This window comes from Mobula hypostoma, chromosome 9 (assembly GCF_963921235.1).
Source record: "Mobula hypostoma chromosome 9, sMobHyp1.1, whole genome shotgun sequence".
Classification (NCBI taxonomy): domain Eukaryota; kingdom Metazoa; phylum Chordata; class Chondrichthyes; order Myliobatiformes; family Myliobatidae; genus Mobula; species Mobula hypostoma.
The window spans coordinates 148,429,351-148,448,178 of NC_086105.1; the positions used below are offsets into that span (position 1 = coordinate 148,429,351).

Here is an 18,828-nt window from a genome sequence, read left to right on the forward strand (position 1 = left end):
ACCATGCCAGAATCAAGTGCTTCTTGAAAGATTATGACCAATGAATCCGTTATTTCTTCAGTAACTCTCTCAGAACTCTAGGATGTAGTCCATCTGGTCCAGGTGACTTATCCACCTTAAGACCTCTGAGTTTGCCTAGCCCATTTTCCCTTCTAATAGCAATGGCACTCACTCCCACTCCCCAACATTCACATACATCTGGCAACTGCTAGTGTCTTCCACTACCTCATCAGCATCATTTTCCAGTGGTCCAATATCAACTCTCACTTCCCTTTTACTCTTTATATAACTGAAAAAAAACTGTTAGTATCCTGCTTCATATTATCAGCTAGTTTGCCCTTGTATTTTATCTTTTCCCCCTTACAGCTTTTTTTTTTAGTTTTTTGTTGGGATTTTAAAAGCTTCCCAATCATCCAACTACCCACTCACTTTTGCTACTCTGTATGCCCATTCCTTGGCTTTTATGCAGTCTCTAACTTCCCTTGTCCGCCATGGTTGCCTACCCCTGCTATTTGCGGACTACAATTTCTGTGGGACCTTATGAACGATTCCCAGAAACTTCTGCCACCTCTGCCCATATCCCCCTCCAATCCACCTGGGAAGCTCCTCTCTGATGCCTCTGTAATTCCCTTTATTCCATTGTGATACTGATACATATGAGTTATGCTTCTCCCTCTCAAACTGCAGTATGAATTCAATCATATTCACTACCTCCTGAGGGTTTGCTGTATATTAAACTCTAATAAAACCTGGGTTGTTACACAACCTCCAATCTAAGATGGCCTTTGCCCTAGTAGACTCCAGCACAAGCTGCTCGAAAAAGCCAACAATTTCCCTCTGTCGTGACCCAACACCAACCTGATTTTCCCTATCCTCTTGCATATTGGTCCCCCATTACAATTGTGACATTACCCCTATTACATGCCCTTTCCAGCTCCCTTTACAATCTCAACCCCACATCTTGGCTACTATTTGAAGGCCTATATATGATTCCCATTATGGTTTATCCTTGATTCATTTTGATTCTTTCTCCTAGAAAAGAAATAGAGTTAGTGTTTCAGGTCAAAAACCCTTTGTCAGAACTGTTGATGACCACTGTGGTTCCTCATTGTCTGAAGATCCTATTCTAACATGCTGAGCTAACACTGAGGCTGTAGTCCCCATCCGATATGAAATCTGTTTTAGTTTACATGAAAAAGGATCTAGTGCTTACATCATCAAGAAGGTGAAAGGGAATCATAAAATGTAGTTAGAAAACTCATGGACCTTAGATACAACTGATCACTCACCCTATTCCTGCCCAAATTTTCACAAGTTTACAAAATAATCTGATACTCAATACAGACTCACAGATATGTTCATGTCCCACCATGACAACAGCTAATTCAACCTGAATGACTTTGGAACCAACAGGTTCTTATAAACACCTTTGTGGCCCACGTGATTCCAGCCGCAATGGTAAAATCTGGCTAAGCAAGCGAGGGATAGACAGTAAGCACAGCCATTGACCGTGGCATCAACATTCTGCAGACAGAGAGATAAATATCTCTGGCGCCATGATATCGTAGTGGTTAGCACGATGCTATTACGGCTCAGGGGGCCACAGTTCAATTTCAGCACATCTGTACGGAGTTTGTACCACTGCCTGGGGTTCCTCTCACAGTCCAAAGATGTACCGTTTAGTAGGCGGGTGGTGCAGCCTGTACTATGCTGCATCTGTAAATAAAAACTGTGAGGGCAGAGCTCATGGAGAATGGAAATGCATGGTTAAAAGTGTACTTGTTTTATTTCTTTTTAAATAGTAGATTCACTCTGCTAACATACAGATGAATCTCATAGGAAATCTGTACAGTTCACCAGCCTGAAATACAACTCGCTGCATCAGTGGCAGATACACACACATAAGGTATGACTACTGCATAAAATTGGGCATCACTTATCAAAACTTGTCAAGTCCATTTCACGTACAATAGAGAAATCAGCATTACTGGTGAAGCAAATCTTACACCCAGAACTCAAAATAATCGAGTTTCTCTCTCTCTACATCATGGCTACAAAGTTTTGAGCAATATTTTTTTAATACAATTATATACAGCTATGTGGACTGAGACTGGGTCACAGGTATTAAAGGACAGACCAGTGTAGGGGTTAAGTGCAGTTATTGAACCAATCCCACTGAAGAAAGCATTTGCTTTCCCCATTCAAGTGCATGTGGTTACAATTATGGATGCCGACGCAGATGGAGAACAATGCCAGGCCAGGAACTGACCACGTGTGAAAGATCCACCAGGCTTTGATCACACTGTTACCCGGGATTCACTCTGCCCACCCCCAGAATGGGCACACCTTCTAGGCACTGAACTCAAACTGTTGAGTGCAGCTCGACCGAAAGTGACAAAGTTCACCTTAGATTGGAGCTTGTATGATACAGCAAAGCTCCTGTTACAAGGTTCCAGTGTGAAATGGTAGGCTTGGTAAAATATCCCACAGACGTCAATAATTCTGACCAGATTAAAGCTCCTGGCATTAACACTGTGTTACCCCGATGCTTTCACCCCGTCAGACAGTTGCATCTTCCACCCCTGCTCTCGCTTCTTGCTGTGACTCGCCTTTTTCCGACCACACTTGGCGGCCCCCAGCTTTCTCCGCTGTGTCAGCTCCTTCCGCGCTCTGGCCGTGGTGAAGGTGATGCACTGAGCGTCGAGGAAGTCCACCAGCCTGCTTTTCGAGACCTTTATGCCGCTGTCTCTGAGCTGCTGGTGGAAGTCAGACAGCTCGAAGGGCTTGTACTGCAGGATGTCGCTGTATAGAGAGGAGTTTGATAGAATGAACTGCCGTATACTCTTGTTTGTGTCGGCCTCGCGGACCACTGCCTGTGACGGCGTGATTCCAAATTCCTCTTCGGCATCTGAATCCGCACTGAAGACATCATCAAATTCACCAGCCGACATCCTGGGAAACACAAGAAAATTGTTGATAAGAAACGGGAGCCGGCCATCTGAGTGGTCGAGTCTGATCACGGCTTTTCCTGCCCGCTCTTCCCCCATAACCCTCGATTCCCCTTACACAAAAATCACTCTTAAATATAGTTAATGAGGTCGCCGCTACTGCTTCCTTGAACAGAGGATTCCACAGATTCACTACTCTATGGGAAAATCAAAATCAGGTTTATTATCACCGGCATGTGACGTGAAATCTGTTAACTTAGCAGCAACAGTTCAATGCGATACATAATCTAACAGAGAGAGAAAAAATAATAAAATAAAACCTAATAATAAACAAGTAAATCAGTTATGTATATTGAATAGATTATTTAAAAATGTGCAACAGAAATACTGTATATTTAAAAAAAAGTGAGGTAGTGTCCAAAGATTCAATGTCCATTTAGGAATCGGATGGCAGAGGGGAAGAGGCTGTTCCTGAATCGCTGAGTGTGTGCCTTCAGGCTTCTGTACCTCCTACCTGATGGTAACAGTGAGAAAAGGGCATGCCCTGGGTGCTGGAGGTCCTTAATAATGGACGCTGCCTTTCTGAGACACCGCTTCCTAAAGATGTCCTGGGTACTTTGTAGGCTAGTGCCCAAGATGGAGCTGACTAGATTTACAACCTTCTGCAGCTTCTTTCGGTCCTGTGCAGTAGCCCCTCCATACCAGACAGTGATGCAGCCTGTCAGAATGCTCTCCACGGTGCAACTATAGAAGTTTTTGAGTGTATTTGTTGACATGCCAAATCTCTTCAAACTCCTAATAAAGTATAGCCGCTGTCTTGCCTTCTTTATAACTACATCGATATGTTGGGACCAGGTTAGATCCTCAGAGATCTTGACACCCAGGAACTTGAATCTGCTCACTCTCTCCACTTCTGATCTCTCTATGAGGATTGGTATGTGTTCCTTCGTCCTACCCTTCCTGAAGTCCACAATCAGCTCTTTCATCTTACTGACGTTGAGTGCCAGGTCGTTGCTGCTGACGAAGGGTTCCGGCCCGAAACGTCGACCAATCTTTTCCATTGATGCTGCCCGACCTGCTGAGTTCCTCCAGCGTGTTGTGAGTGTTGCTTTGACCCCAGCATCTGCAGAGTATTTTGTGTTTACCATTCCACTAGTTGACATATCTCACTACTGTCAGCCCTCTCGTCACCACCTGAGATTCTACCAACAAGGGTAGTATTGTCAGCAAAATTATAGATAATATTTGAGCCATGTCTAATCACACAATCATGTGTATACAGAGAGTACAGCAGTGGGCTAAGCACACACCCGAGGTGCGCCAGTGTTGATAGTCAGCGAGGAGGATATATTATCACCAATCCACACAGACTGTGGTCTTCCGGTTAGGAAGTCGAGGATCCAATTACAGAGGGAGGTACAGAGGCCCAGGTTCTGCAACTTCTCAATCAGAATTGTGGAAACGATGGTATTAAATGCTGAGCTGTAGTCGATGAACAGCATCCTGACGTAGGTGTTTGTGTTGTCTAGGTGGTCTAAAGCCATGTGGAGAGCCATTGAGATTGCATCTGCCATTGACCTATTGTGACGATAGGCAAACTGCAATGGGTCCAGGTCCTTGCTGAGGCAGAAGTTCAGTCTAGTCATAACCAACCTCTCAAAGCATTTCATCACTGTCGATGTGAGTGCTACCGGGTGATAGTCGTTAAGGCAGCTCACATTATTCTTCTTTGGCACTGGTATGATTGTTGCCTTTTTGAAGCAAGTGGGAACTTCTGCTCGTAGCAGTGAGAGGTTGAAAATGTCCTCGAATAGTTTGCTGGCACAGATTTTCAGATCCTTACCAGGTACTCCATCGGGACCTTCTGCCTTGCAAGGGTTCACTCTCTTTAAAGACAGTCTAACGTCGGCCTCTGAGACGGAGATCACAGGGTCATCAGGTACAGCAGGGATCTTCACAGCTGTAGTTGTGTTCTGCCTTTCAAAGCATGCATAGAAGACATTGAGTTCATCTGGTAGTGAAGCATCATTGCCATTCATGCTACTGGGTTTCGCTTTGTAGGAAATAATGTCTTGCAGTCCCTGCCAGAGTTGCCATGCATCTGATTTCGCCTTCAACCTCATTCGAAATTGTCCCTTCGCTCACAATAGTGATAGAGTACGGGGAGAGGAACACCAGCCAGCCCGGTGGTCTGGTATCAGAGATCGTTGGCGAAGACGGGGTTGGAACGAGGGTGGGGGGGGGAGGGGAGTTAAAGAGATGTTCAAATTCTTATTAGAAGTGGGAATGAACAAAAGAAAAGGGAGCAGGAGACGGAGGCATCCATCACTGTGGTGCCTCACCTCCGGGACATGCCCCTTCTAGCTACTACCGTCAGTGAGGAGACACAGGGGCTGAAGACCCATACTCAGTGGAGCAGCTTCTTCGCTCCACCATCAGATTTCTGAATGGTTCATGAACACTTCCTCGCTTCTCTTGTTTGTGCTTTTTTATTGTAATTTTTATTTTTAAAGTATTGCACAGACACCTAATTTGAACCTTCAAGGACCAAACAACCTTTGGTTAAGTATGTGGCAGATCCAGATGTGCATGGACAATCACTCTCCCAAACTAGTGTACAAGTGGCCCAAAGCTGCAAAGAACACACTATTCTATCAGTTAATTCTGTTCCTGAGCTGAAATTTACCTCACCCACCTTTCTGATTGATAGGAACTCCCACTCGCTGCTGAAGAGGAGGAGCTTTGAGACAAGGACAGCTGGTTCTCCGCTTCAGAGGTGACAGGAGGCCTGGCCTCGGGTCCGAGTCTGTCTGGCACAACACTTCCCTTTTTCTTTTTACTGGTGGCCTTGAGACGTCCTTTAGAATCCTTCTTGCAACCTTTAGCTACTGAAGTGGAGCTGTGTTTCAGACCCTTAGTCCGTGATGGAACAGTCTTCGGCTGGTCCACTGAGCTTGTTCCTGGTTTGTTCAGTTGGACCGGCTTTGTTTTCTGTGAAGATATTCGAGTGGTGTCTGGCTGAACAGTCTGATGCGTGTAATCATAAATCTCTTTCAATTTCAGAATCATTTTCCGTTTCGGCATGGGTCGAACACCAAACCTGGAATGTAAAGTACATCAGCAAGGTTAGGCGATACAGCCTCAGAATAGAGGGGCATCCTCTTAGGACAGAGATGAGGAGGAATTTCTTTAGCCAGAGGGTGGTGACACTGTGGAATTCACTGCCAAAGATGGGTGTATTTAAAGTGGACATTGATAAGTTCTTGAATAGTAAGGGCATAGAAGATTACAGGGAGAAGGCGGGAGAATGGGGTTGAGAGGGATAATAAATCAGCCCTGATGGAGCTGCCTGAATGGGGCGGAATGACCTAATTTTGCTCCCGTCTTTTGGACACGAGATTGCAGATGGTGGAAACTGGAGCAATAAACAATATGCTGGAGGAACTCGGCGAGTTGAGCAGTGTCCTACGCAGTGTCCTCCACTGTAACAGTGTAAATTACACCGTTGCTCATATCCCTGATGTGGTGTGACTTTGTCTAATCATCCTCAAGAACAAATTTGGATTTAAAAAAAATCACATCAGCATCTTCAATACAATTCAAAACAGACTTCACAGAAACCTCTGCCATCGAAATCCAGTCATTTAGGAACTCCAGAGTTTTTTATTATTTAGAGACACGACAGGCCCTTGCAATCCAACGAGCTTGAGCTGCCTAATTACCCCGTGATCAATTAACCCACTAACCGGTATGTCCTCAGAGCATCCGGCTTCCTGACCGAGTCCCTTGTGGTCACGGGAAGAACGTGCAAGCTCTTTACAGACAGCAGAGAATACTGAACCTGGGTCGCAGGCACCGTGAAAGCATACGCTGATGGACAGGACCCTGTGCTGCCTGAACATGCAGGAATCTGCAGTAAAAACAGACTACTGGAGGAATTCAGCAGGTCAGGCAGCGACCCTGCAGTGAGGCATGGGTCGACACTTCAGGTAGAGACCCTGCATCAGGACAGAGTGTAGAGGGGAGAGGCAGGGGCTGGCAGATGAGGGATGAAAGCATGGGGAGGGGGGTTATGTTGGGATAGTAGGAGATGATGGGCCAAAGGTCAGTGACAGTCTGTGGTCCAGCTTTAACTATCCATTTCCACTTGCCTCAGCATTCAGTGCTTCTCTGAACTACTTTGGAGGCTGGAGTTTTTAAGAGACTGTGACTTGTAGTTGCAACATGCACAAAATGGTAGCAAGTGGTTAGTACAACGCTTTTTAGTTTGGGCAAGGCATGGAGTTTAATCTGTAAGTAGGTTGTACTTTCCTTCCCGTGTGCACGTGGGTTTCCTCCAGGTACTCTGGTTGCCTCCCACAGTCCAAAGACGTACTGGTTAATAGATTAATTGGACATTGTAAAATGTCCCATGATTAGGCCAGGGTTAAATCGGTGGGTTGTTGGGCAGTGCGACTCAAATTTATCTCTAAATGAATAAGATGCTGAAGGAACTTAGCAGGTTGGGTAGCATCTATGGAAGGGAATAAACAGTTGATGTTTTGAACCGAGAACCCTCATCAGGACTCACCTCCATAGATGCTGCCTGACTTGCTGAGTTCCTCTAGCCTTTTGTGCGAGTTGCCCTGACTTTCAGTAGGCAGCCACATTCAGATCACTCTCACGGCCATTTAATTCAGGATTATTTGAATTTATTGCCCCAGCTGCCACAATGTGATCTGACCTGGTGTTTCCAGACTAGCCACTGTCCAGTATCTTATCCACTGAGCTACTCAAACCAACCCAAGAAGTTTATTAGAATGCACCCATGATAATAAATCTGAAACAAGCCTCCCCTCCACGGACTCTGTCTACACTTCTCATAAAGTAGCCAGCTTAATTAATGACCCCATCCAACTTGGACGTCTCTGTCTCCTCTTTCACATCGGGCAGAAAATACAAAAGCCTGCAGGCACGTCCCACCAGGCTTAAGGCCAGCTTCTATCCCACTGTTATAAAACTATTAAATAGATCTGTAGAACGACAAGACGTCAAGTGAGCTCATTATGACCTTGCACCTTATTGTTTAGCTGCGCTGCACTCTCTCTGTAACCGTAACACTCTACTCTGCACACATTGGACTGGCCCTTCCAGGTCACCGAGCAACCCAATTTACAATAACCTGTTCACCTAACAGGTACATCTTTGGAGTGTGGGAGGAAACCAGAGTATCTGGAGGAAACCCACATGCATAGGGGAAGAACGTACAAACTTCCTTACCGAGGACGCTGGAATTGAACCCTGAACTCCAACGCCCGGAGCTGTAATAGTGCCACGCTAACCACTACGCTACTGTGCTGCCCTCGTTTTACCTTGCTCTCCTCAGTGCACTGCGTAACCACCTGATCTGTGTGAACAATACGCAAGAGAAGCTTTTCACTGTTTCTCCGAACATGTGACAACAATAAACCAACTCTTGCTTTCCAGAAAACTTTCTCGGCTATCACCTTCAGCAGTGCTGCTGGGCAGGGGAACAGACTCCCTGCGCTCCCGTCCAGAAGCATCTCCTGAATCCCTGACTGGAGTTGCAGTAAGTTGTTGGCCAAGTGCAGATCAGGAACACCCTCTCTTACCTGCTCAGCTCTCTCTTCAGACAGGGCGTGACCATTGTTGAGTACGGTGGTTCTGGGGTGATCGGTGCTGTTTGCTGGTGGGCTCTCCTTCCACCAATAGGCACTGAAAGCAGATGGAAAACAGAAAATAACTTAGCCTATAAACACCTCAAAAATTAGCCAGGGACTGTGAAAAATGACACATCAGGAACAACACTACACAAGACTCTGGTTAGGCCGCACTGGCCGCAGTTCAGCTCGTTACAGGAAAGATGTGGCGCAGAGGAGATCCATCAGGGATACCACCTGGTTCAGACAGCATCAGCTGAAAGTTGTACAAACTTCGATTGTTTTCTCCAGAATGTCGGAGACTGAGAGGAGATCTGACCAAAGTTTAGAAAATTATGATAGGGTAGACAGTCAGAATCTTTTGCCCAGGGTAGAAAGCACACTTCTAAGGGTGAGAAGTGAAGTTGGTTTTACACAGAGAGTGGTGGGTGCCTGCAATGTGATGGGGTGTAAACAATCCCATACAGTCCATTCCAACCACATCGTCCACCTAGTTAGTCCCAGTTTCCTGCATCCAGCCCACATCTCTCCATGTACCCGTCCAAATGACACCAATGTACTTTTCCAACGATGTTGCCAGGACTTGAGGAACTGATTATAGGGCAGTAATGAATTGGTTGTGCCTTTATTCCCTAGAACATATCTAGAAGATTGAGAGATTTGATAGATGTATGCAAAATTATGAGGGGTATGGATAGGGTAAATGCAAGCAGACCTTTTCTGCTGAGGTTGGGCAAGATTACAGCCAGGGTTAAAGGTGAAAGGTGAAATGTTTAGGAGGAACATGAGGGGAAGTTCTTCATTCAGAGGCTGGTGAAAGTGGGGAACAAGCTGCCTGTGGAAGTGGTGGATGTGGGTTCGATTTCAACATCTTAGAAAAATTTGGATAGGTAGGTGGATGGGAGGTGTATGGAGGGGTATGGTCCTGGTGCAGGTCGGTGGGACTAGGTAGATTAGTAACTTGGCACGAACTAGATGGACTTAAGGGCCTGCTTCTGTGCTCACGTGTTCTATGACCCTGTTGGGTAGGTTCTCATGAGATCCTCTCGCCCCACCATTCTTCTAAACTCCAGTGGGTACAGGCCCAGAGCTATCAAACACTCCTCATCCATTAATCCTTTCATTCCTGGGATCATTCTCATGAAGCTCCCCTGGACCCCCTCCATTCTGTCCAATACCTGCCATTTGACAGAATCACAAGATAATGTGTGAACTTCACACTGACCTGCAATATTGTGCTCCAAGATTCTGCGATTCGATTCAGTGGCAGGTAGCTTCTGAGACAATCCATGCCTGGCCTCAGGAAGTTCATCCTCCTCTTCCCAATCATCCCAGAGTTTAGAATCCAGAGAACTAGGATCCTGCCTTCTGGAGAGGGCACTCTCCGGGTCTCTGCCACCGGGCTCTTCTGCGGATGCGAAGGAAGGCGTGGGATTTGATTCCTTTGGAAGTGGGGTGCTGTTTTTATTCTGTCCATTAGCGACGGGATAAGTTTCCTCCCAGCTCGTCACCCGAGTGGCTGTCTCGCGAGGGGAGGCCTCTCCAATGCTTGGATTCTCATCCTCGAGGCAAGGGCTGCCCTCAGAGGGCCAGAAATCATTGTCAAAAGGCAGTGGGGGCTCATCCTCAAAGTGTTCAGCCCGAGCAGTTATCTTCTCCTCCACGTCCATGATCTCCAGCACAGAGGTGTCCGTGGTTTCCTTCTCCTCTGAGCTGAGAGACACAGACAGTGCGGCCTCTGGCCGGGCTGACGGCGAACAGCCGGCGTCACTCTCCAACTCAACAACGCAGTCCGAGGTCTGTGTTAGAGGGAAAGGGGTGAAAGGTGGTGAATCGCTGAACGACTGATCGTTAAAGCTCCCCTCCACAAAACAATCCAGTTCACTGGCTGGGCTTGCTTCCTGGACGCCTCTGAAGGCTGTCTTCTCCGGGGTAGCTGTCACTGTAACCTCCTCTCCCACACTGTTAGTTTTTAACCTGGTGGATTCCTGGTTCACTGGGTCCTCACACAACATGCCTCTTTTCACGGTCTGGTTCTCTAAAACAGGTTGCTGGGTCTGTGTGGAGGAGCAGGCGGTCCCTGCCGGAAGGGGAGTGGCCGGGACCAGCCAGGACAGCTCCGCCTTGAGGTCTGGCTGGTTCTGCTCACCATCGCTGCTCAGCCGCAGGGTCAGTTCACTTTCACTGTTCACGTCCTGGCTTCCTTGACCATGCTGCCTAGCAACACCCAACAGCTCGGGAACGCAAGTCCTCCGCGATTCAGCCCAACGCTTCGACGGAAGTCCAGCTGTCCTGCAGTCAGCCTTGGAGACTGACAATACGTCAGATTTACCTGCAGTGCTCGGGTCAGGGGCCAAAGGCACCGACTGTGAACTGGGTCGCATTATTTCACTCTGAACTATTCCCACTTCCTCATCGGAATCGATGACCACCACAACATCGTTGGACCTGTTCTCTGCTGCAGACGGACTGGAGTTGATACTAATGGGTGATGCCAGGTCACACTGCTGCCCCTCACAGGTACCTGGAGGTGAAAGTGACAAAGATGCACTAACGGAGGCAGCCTTTGGCTCTGAAGGCCATTCCCCTTGCAGGGATCCCGGAGATTTCAGATCGGCCAGATCCCGTGCAACTCCAGGAAAACCTAGTGGTTGCCCACAGGGAGTCGCTGAGACGTCACCCAGTGTTTCACGGTGTGTGGGTCTGGGCGGTGAGGCTGAACACTCAGCTTGTGCAGATCTCTCGTTTACTTCCAACGGTGACAGCCCGACCACAGGCAGGTTAGGAAAGCTCACGCAAGCAGACGGGCTTTCAGCGTCACACGTGGGGGATATTCTGGTGATACTGCAGTGGTCGGAAAAGTTACTCCTGATGGAGCCCTTCCTGGAGGATGACCTGCCTGCTGAGGAGACACCAGCCTCTGGATCCACATCTGGCTGCAGATCCACATCTGGCTCCAGATCCACTGGTACATCAGTCTCTGAAAACAGGCAGTCGCTGCTGTTACAGTTTACATCAGATTCAAGGCTACGGTTCAGCTGAAATGCTCCGCCCTTCCAAGGCGTCTCCAGGGGTTTTGAAAGGCTCCGCAAAGCAGATGCCATCTCATTTCCGGTGACTGGGTCTTCAGCAGGCACACTTGCAGTCCTTGGCCCCTCCACACTCTGCTCGCTTTCTCCAGAAGTGTCAGCCTCCCCCTCAGTTCCTGCACTGCCATTCTCACGGCCGAGTCTCCCGCTTGTTTCAATGTTCTTAAGGGAGGTTCTCTGAGTTGCGGCAAACTGATAGAGCTCATCTAACTCCTCGTCCCCAACTCTCTCGTCGGCTTCGTCTGCGCCATCATCCTCTGCAGCGGGGGTAAGGAAGGCTGACTCTTCAACTTCGTCCATCCACATGGACCTCAGGAGATCCTGCAGGTGGTCTTCTCTGATCCCATAATCTTCATCTTTCACTCCAGCAAATGGATCATCTTCAGAATCCTCCCCGTGAGGCTCAGCTCCCGCTGAATAGGTTCTGCACATCTCATCCAGCTCACTCACAGCGAACCTGGTTAACAGAGGAAGGCGTCACAAAGCCACCGAACCCCACCCTGCAATGCCCTCAGATTCCTTTTTTAAAGAAATGCGTAACAATGAAACTTTTACTCTGACACACTCAGAACGCCAGTGGGGTTGGACTGGCAAACTTTCCCAAATATTGGAAGTTAATCCTATTTAATAAAGGCCAAAGTAAATGGATTATCAAAGTCTATGTATGTCACCATGTCATATATGACAACATTTCTTCGTTCTAATGTGAATGCCTGCAGGAAAATGACATCTAAGGTACATTCTCCTGCAGTCATTCACTCTAGAACAAAGAAATACAATAGAATCAATGGAAAAAACTACAAAGACTGACAGACAACCTGTGCAAAAGACAAACTGAGCAAATACATAAAAATAATAATAAATAATACTGAGAACAGACAGTGTAGGGTCTTTGAAAGTGAGTCTGTAGGTGAGTGAAGTTATCCACACCAGTTCAGCAGACTGGTGGCTGAGGGGTACCAACTGTTACAGAAACATAAAATTATGGAAGGGATAGATAAGGTAGAGGCAGGAAAGTTGTTTCCACTGGTAGGTGAGACTAGAACTATGGGACATTGCCTCAAAATTTGGGGGAGTAGATTTAGGATGGAGAAGAGGAGGAACTGCTTTTCCCAGAGTGATGAATCCGTGGAATTCTCTGTCCAATGAAGCAGTGGAGGCTACCTCGGTAAATATAGTTAAGACAAGGTTGGATAGTTTTTTGCACAGTAGGGAAATTAAGGGTTATGGGGGAAAGGCAGGTAGGTGGAGATGAGTCCATGGTCAGATCAGCCGTGATCTTATTGAATGGCGGAGCAGGCTCGAAGGGCCAGATGGCCGACTCCTGCTCCTATTTCTGATGTTCTTGAACCTGGTGGCGTGGGAGCCTAACATTCACTTTTTAAGATGTTAAAGAAGCAGTACAAGCAGATTCAGATTCACTTCTATATCACATACGAGGAAATAGACAGTGAAATGTGTTGTTTGTGTTAACAACCAACATGCCCACAACCTCTCACTGAAAGTTCAAAGTAAATTTATTGCCCAAGTTCGAGTGTATGTCACCATCTACAACCCTGATTTTTGTTTTCTTGTGGGCATTCACAGTAAATCCAAGAAACACAACAGAATCAACGAGAGACCACAACCAACAGAACAGACCAACAACCAACGGGAAAGACAACAAACTGTGCAAATACAGGAGAAAATAAAGAAATAATAATATAAATAAATAAGTAACACAGAGAGAGAACATGAGATGAAGAGTCTTTGAAAGAGGGATCATAGGTTGCGGGAACAGTTCACTGTTGGGTTGAGTAAAGTTGAGTGAAGACAGATAGATACTTCATTGATCCCAAAGGAAATTACAGTGTCACAGTAACATTACAAGTACACAGATATACAAATATTAGAAGAGAAGTAAGAAAGAATAAAAAATAAGTTAACAGGAGGAGGTCAACACTTTCCCTGCTATAGGTTGACTCATTATAGAGCCTAATGGCCGAGGGTAAGAACGACCTCATAGTGCCCTTTGGAGCAGCACGGTTGTCTTAGTCTGGTGCTCCTCTGCCCAGCCAAGGTGGCAAGCAGGGAGTGAGAAACGTTTTCCAGAATTGCCAGGATTTTCCATGGGGGCCTTTGTTCTACCACAGCCTCCAGTCACCCGTGTTGATGCCACTGACCCAGCACACCACAGCATTGTACTGGCGACAACAGACTGGTAGAACATGCGTTATCCTCTTTAGTCCAGGAGCCTGATGGTTGAGGGGTAATAACCATTCCTGAACCTGGTGGTGTGAGCCTTGTGGCTCCTGTGCCTCCTTCCTGATGGCATCAGTGAGAAGACAGCGTGTCCTGGGTGGTGGGGCCAAAGGAATGCAGGTATTGTTCCCACTTGTACTGGGTAATTTGTGTGATATTGACACAGTCCAGGGGTGTGGAAACGGGATGCGACTGAGGCACAGTAACATTGATAATCTGACGATGGAGGCACAAAGCAGTTCTTTCAGATTTCAGATTTATTTCTCATGTGAACATTAAAACCCAGTGAAACGTGCTGTTTGTGTTAGTAACCAGCACAACTTGAGGAGGTACCTCCGTTTCAAGGGAAAGGGGGAACCGGACCCCCCGTGTGTTAAAGGAAACACGGGAGCCAGGGTGTGAAACCGTAAGACAGAGGAGCAGGATAAGGCCATTCAGCCCATCAAGTTTGCTTTGCCATTCAATCATGGCTGATTTATTTCCCCTCTCAGCCCTATTACGGGCTCTCTATGTTGCTGCTGGAATGTGTGCTGACACTTGTGGGCTGCCCCAGCACATCCATTGGTTGTGTTGGGTGTTAACACAAAATTCGCCGGAGGAACTCCGCAGGTCAGGCGGCAACTACGGCAAATGTTCCCAGCCTGTCCAGACACCCCGATCTACAATAAACAGTCAGCGTTTCAGGCCGAGAGCTTTCTTCAGTCCTGAGGAAGGGTCTCACCCCAAAAACAGTGAATGTTTACTCTTTTCCAAAGACACTGCCTGAGCAGCGGAGTTCCTCCAGCATTTTGCGTGTGTTGCTTTGGATTTCCAGCATTGGCAGAATCGCTCATGTTTATGATTTCCTGCGTTTCACTGTATGAGACAAATAAATCTGAATCTGATTATTTTAAGATGCTCTCTACAAGTGACTTTGACATCAGAGGTTAACGCCACTGCTTTCTCATCACACTTACCTTTTGGCAAGTGCACGCAGGTCTGGCAGCACAGCGGGCGACAGCGAGATACTGGTGTCGTACAGGTAGTGGAGAAAGGAGAGAACTGCTTGCGCTGTAACATCAGGCAGTAAGAGTCGTCGAGTCTCAGCGTCGTTGTCCTCTCCCACCAGGAACCCCTCACTGTGCACCTGCAGAGCAGCAAGGCACCAAAGTCAGTGTGTCATCCGACTTCATAAGGCTCTGGTCAGACTAGGAGAACTGTGAGCAGTTTTGAGTCCCTTATCTAAGAAAGGATGTGCTGGGATCGTAGAGGGTCTAAAGGAAGTTTGTGGGAACAATCCCGGGAATGAAAGGGTTAACATATTTGATGGCTCTGGGCCTGTACTCACTGGAGCTGAGAAGAATGGTGGGGGGATCTCATTGAAACTTATCAGATATTGAAAGGCCTATATGGGATACGATGAAATCTTTTCTTAGGGGACAGATAATTTCATACTCAGCAGGTTTAAGAAGGAAAACCAAAGTAGAACTTTTAGTGATTACTAATAAAATTAAAGAGATAGATAAAGCGTATTCAGTAAGACCTAGTGAAGATCTACATAAGGAAAGGGTTGAACTCCAAACACAGCATGATCTGCTTTTGACCTTCCCCATTGAGCAGCAACTTTTAAAATCCAAAAGTCAATTTTATGTACATGGTGATCAATCAGGTAAGTTGCTGGCTGGTCAGCTGAAGGCAAATATGGTGAGAAGACAGCTTTTGAAAATACGTAGACCCGATAGAACTGAAACACTAGACCCTCATGAAATTAACAAGATGTTTGTGGATTTCTAATCTAATCTTTATAAACCTGAATTTTCTGATAATACTATCTTTATGAATAGATTTTTGCAAAAATTAAATATACCTAAAATTTCTATTCAAGATAGAAACACATTAGACGCACCTATTAAACAAGAGGAAATAGCTAGGGCTATGTCCTCTATGCAGCTAGGGAAAGCTCCAGGACCAGATGGACATACAGTGGAATTTTATAAGACTTTTACTGAAATGCTTCCATCACAACTATGTCGAACTTTCACTGATTCTATATTCTCTGGGAACCTCCCAAAAACTTTTTATGAGGCATCAATCTCATTGATCCCCAAAAAAGGAAAAGATCTATCTGAATACGCCTCCTACAGACCAATTTCAATGTGGATTTTAAAACTCTCTCTAAAATTCCAGCTATTAGGCTTCAGAATATTTTACCTACTGTTATTCGAAGATTAAGTATTATTTATTCTCCCTCAGTTAAAGAATCTGAATGTATCGTCTCTCTCGATGCAGAGAAAGCCTTTGATAGGGTGGAATGGCCTTATTTATTTCAGGTCTTGGAGAGATTTAATTTTGGTCCGGGATTTATCTCCTGGATCAAACTGATCCGTCAAGCCCCAATGACTGCAGTTATAACTAACAATCAAAAATCTCCTTATTTTAGACTATATAGAGAAACCCGTCGGGGTTGTCCTCTTGGTCCTTTATTATTTTATTTGGCTTTAGAACCACTTGCTATCGCTCTTAGGGATTCCAACTCTCTTCAGGGTATTAAAAGAGGGTTAAAGTACATAAGGTTTCGTTGCACGCAGACGATTTATTAATTTACATTTCAGATCCTAGGAAATCTATCCCTTCTATTTTATCCATATTTACTGAATTTAGTACTTTCTCTGGATACAAGTTAAATTTATATAAAAGTGAATTATTTCCTATTAATAACTATTCAGATCAATATGATCTAATACCTTTTAATATTGCTAAAAATTATTTTACCTATCTTGGTATTAAAATTACTAAAAATTTTAAAGATTTATATAAATATAATTTTCTTCCTTTAATTGAATATACAGAACAAACGCTTTCCAAATGGTCACCTATGACGTTGTCGTTAATTGGTTGGATAAATGCTATAAAAATGACAATTTTACCGAAATTCTTATACAGGTTTCAAGCTGTTCATCCTTTGTCCCGAAAACATTTTTTGATAGAATAGATTCTATGATCTTGTCATATATCTGGAATAATAAAAGCTCCAGAGTGAGTAAACCTCTATTGCAAAAATTAAAAAAAGATGGTGGCTTGGCCGTACCAAACTTTAGATTCTATTACTGGGCAATCAATATTTGTTATATTACTTTTTGGATTCACTGTATGGATATACAGGACTGTCCCTTATGGCTGGACTTGAAGGAAAACTCGGTGAAAGGATTCTCTTTGGCTTCTTTGCTGGGAGCTCCTCTTCCCTTTTTGTTTTCTAAGATTGGTAGACATGATCTTAGTCCCATTGTTAGACATACATTAAAAATTTGGTTTCAGTTTCGCAGATCTTTTGACTTAAATAACTTTGTTCTGTCTAGTAATATCCATTTTAATTATTTTTTTAAAACCATCAATTTTAGACAAGGCCTTTTTAACACGGAAAACTAAGGGAATAATAACTTTTCGAGATTTGTTTTTAGAGGATTGTTTAATGTTTTTTTCTCAGCTAATGGACAAATATGATTTATCTAATGCACAATTTTTAGATATTTACAAGTTAGGAATTTTTTACGTGATTTGTTACCGAATTATCCATTTGCTCATTTACCAAATATGATAGATGTTATCTTTCAGCTTAAACCATTCCAAAAAGGATTGATAGCCGTCATATATAAACGGCTATTGAATTTACGAATGATGTCTAATGATAAGGTTAAACGTGCTTGGGAATTGGAACTTCAAGAACCATTTTCAGATAATCAATGGAATAAAATTTGTCATTTAGTTAACAATTCATCTATTTGTGCCCGTCACTCCTTGATTCAGTTCAAGGTAGCGCACAGGGCGTATATGTCAAAAGATAAACTAGCACATATTTTTTCTAACATAAATCCTACTTGTGATAGATGCAACACTGAGGTGGCTACCTTAAATCATATGTTTTGGTCCTGTATAAAGTTAAATAACTTTTGGAGAGAGGTTTTAAGAACATTATCAAAAGTCATAGGTTTAGACCTACAACCTAATTCACTTACAGCAATCTTTGGGGTTATTCCAACGGAAGCAGGAAACGTTCCTGCTTCCAAACACATGATAGCTTTCTCAACTTTATTGGCCAGGAGAGCTATTTTATTGTACTGGAAGGATCCCAATCCACCTACTGTATTTTTTTGGCTCTCCTCCATTATGTTTTGTTTAAGTTTGGAGAAAATAAGAAGTCGGACGTTTGATACATCTTTTAAATTTGAGCAAACTTGGCGACATTTTATTCAATATTTTCATATGATCTAATTTTTATTACTTTTATAGTTATTCTTTTTCCTCCATGAATTTTTAGATTTGATCAGAAGGATCTCCCCTTTTTTTAAACTGTATCCAATGGACTGCCCAGTCCCTTTTTTTCTTGTTTTAGGTTAGTTTGGGTTTTTTTTCCCTTCAATAATAGAAAATTTTGAATCTTTTTTTTCCATGAACTGCTAAGAGGAGAGGTGGTTCTCTTCTCTCTGTATATTAGCTGAATACTATACATGATTTTGAGAGTGTATACTCCTTTCTCTGTTTGTATTATTATTGAATGATGTATCTGAGATAACCTCTCCTCTGGTTTGTATTTACCCTTATTCTTTTAAATCAATAAAAAAAGATTGAAAGAGAGATATTGTAAGTAGAGTGCAGGAGTCTAGGACCAGAGGCCACAGCCTCAGAATCGAAGGATGTCCATTTAGTGCAAAGATGAGGGGGAATTTCTTTAGTCAGAGGGTGATGAATCTGTGGAATTCATTGCCACAGACACCCATGGAGGCCAAGTCGTTGGGAATATTTAAAGCAGAGGTTGAATGTTCTCGATTAGTCCGGGTGTCAAAGATTATGGGGAAAGGGCAGAATGGGGTTGACAGGGATAATAAATCAACCCTGGTGGAATAGCAAGCAGAC

At 44.7% G+C, this 18,828-nt stretch overlaps 1 protein-coding gene across 3 annotated transcripts in view; it reads right to left on the reverse strand.

Moving 5' to 3' along the window:
- Window positions 1-1,751: 1,751 nt before the first annotated feature.
- slx4 (SLX4 structure-specific endonuclease subunit homolog (S. cerevisiae)) overlaps window positions 1,752-18,828 on the reverse strand; it is a 45,312-nt gene continuing 28,235 nt past the window's right edge. For all 3 annotated transcript variants that reach the window (XM_063059429.1, XM_063059428.1, XM_063059430.1), the window contains 5 exons: window positions 14,895-15,064; window positions 9,834-12,154; window positions 8,561-8,663; window positions 5,644-6,048; window positions 1,752-2,952 (listed from right to left, as the gene is read on the reverse strand). In XM_063059429.1, coding sequence (XP_062915499.1) covers window positions 2,538-2,952; window positions 5,644-6,048; window positions 8,561-8,663; window positions 9,834-12,154; window positions 14,895-15,064 — 3,414 coding nt within the window. In that variant the 3' untranslated portion in view covers window positions 1,752-2,537. The remainder of the gene's footprint in view (window positions 2,953-5,643; window positions 6,049-8,560; window positions 8,664-9,833; window positions 12,155-14,894; window positions 15,065-18,828) is intronic.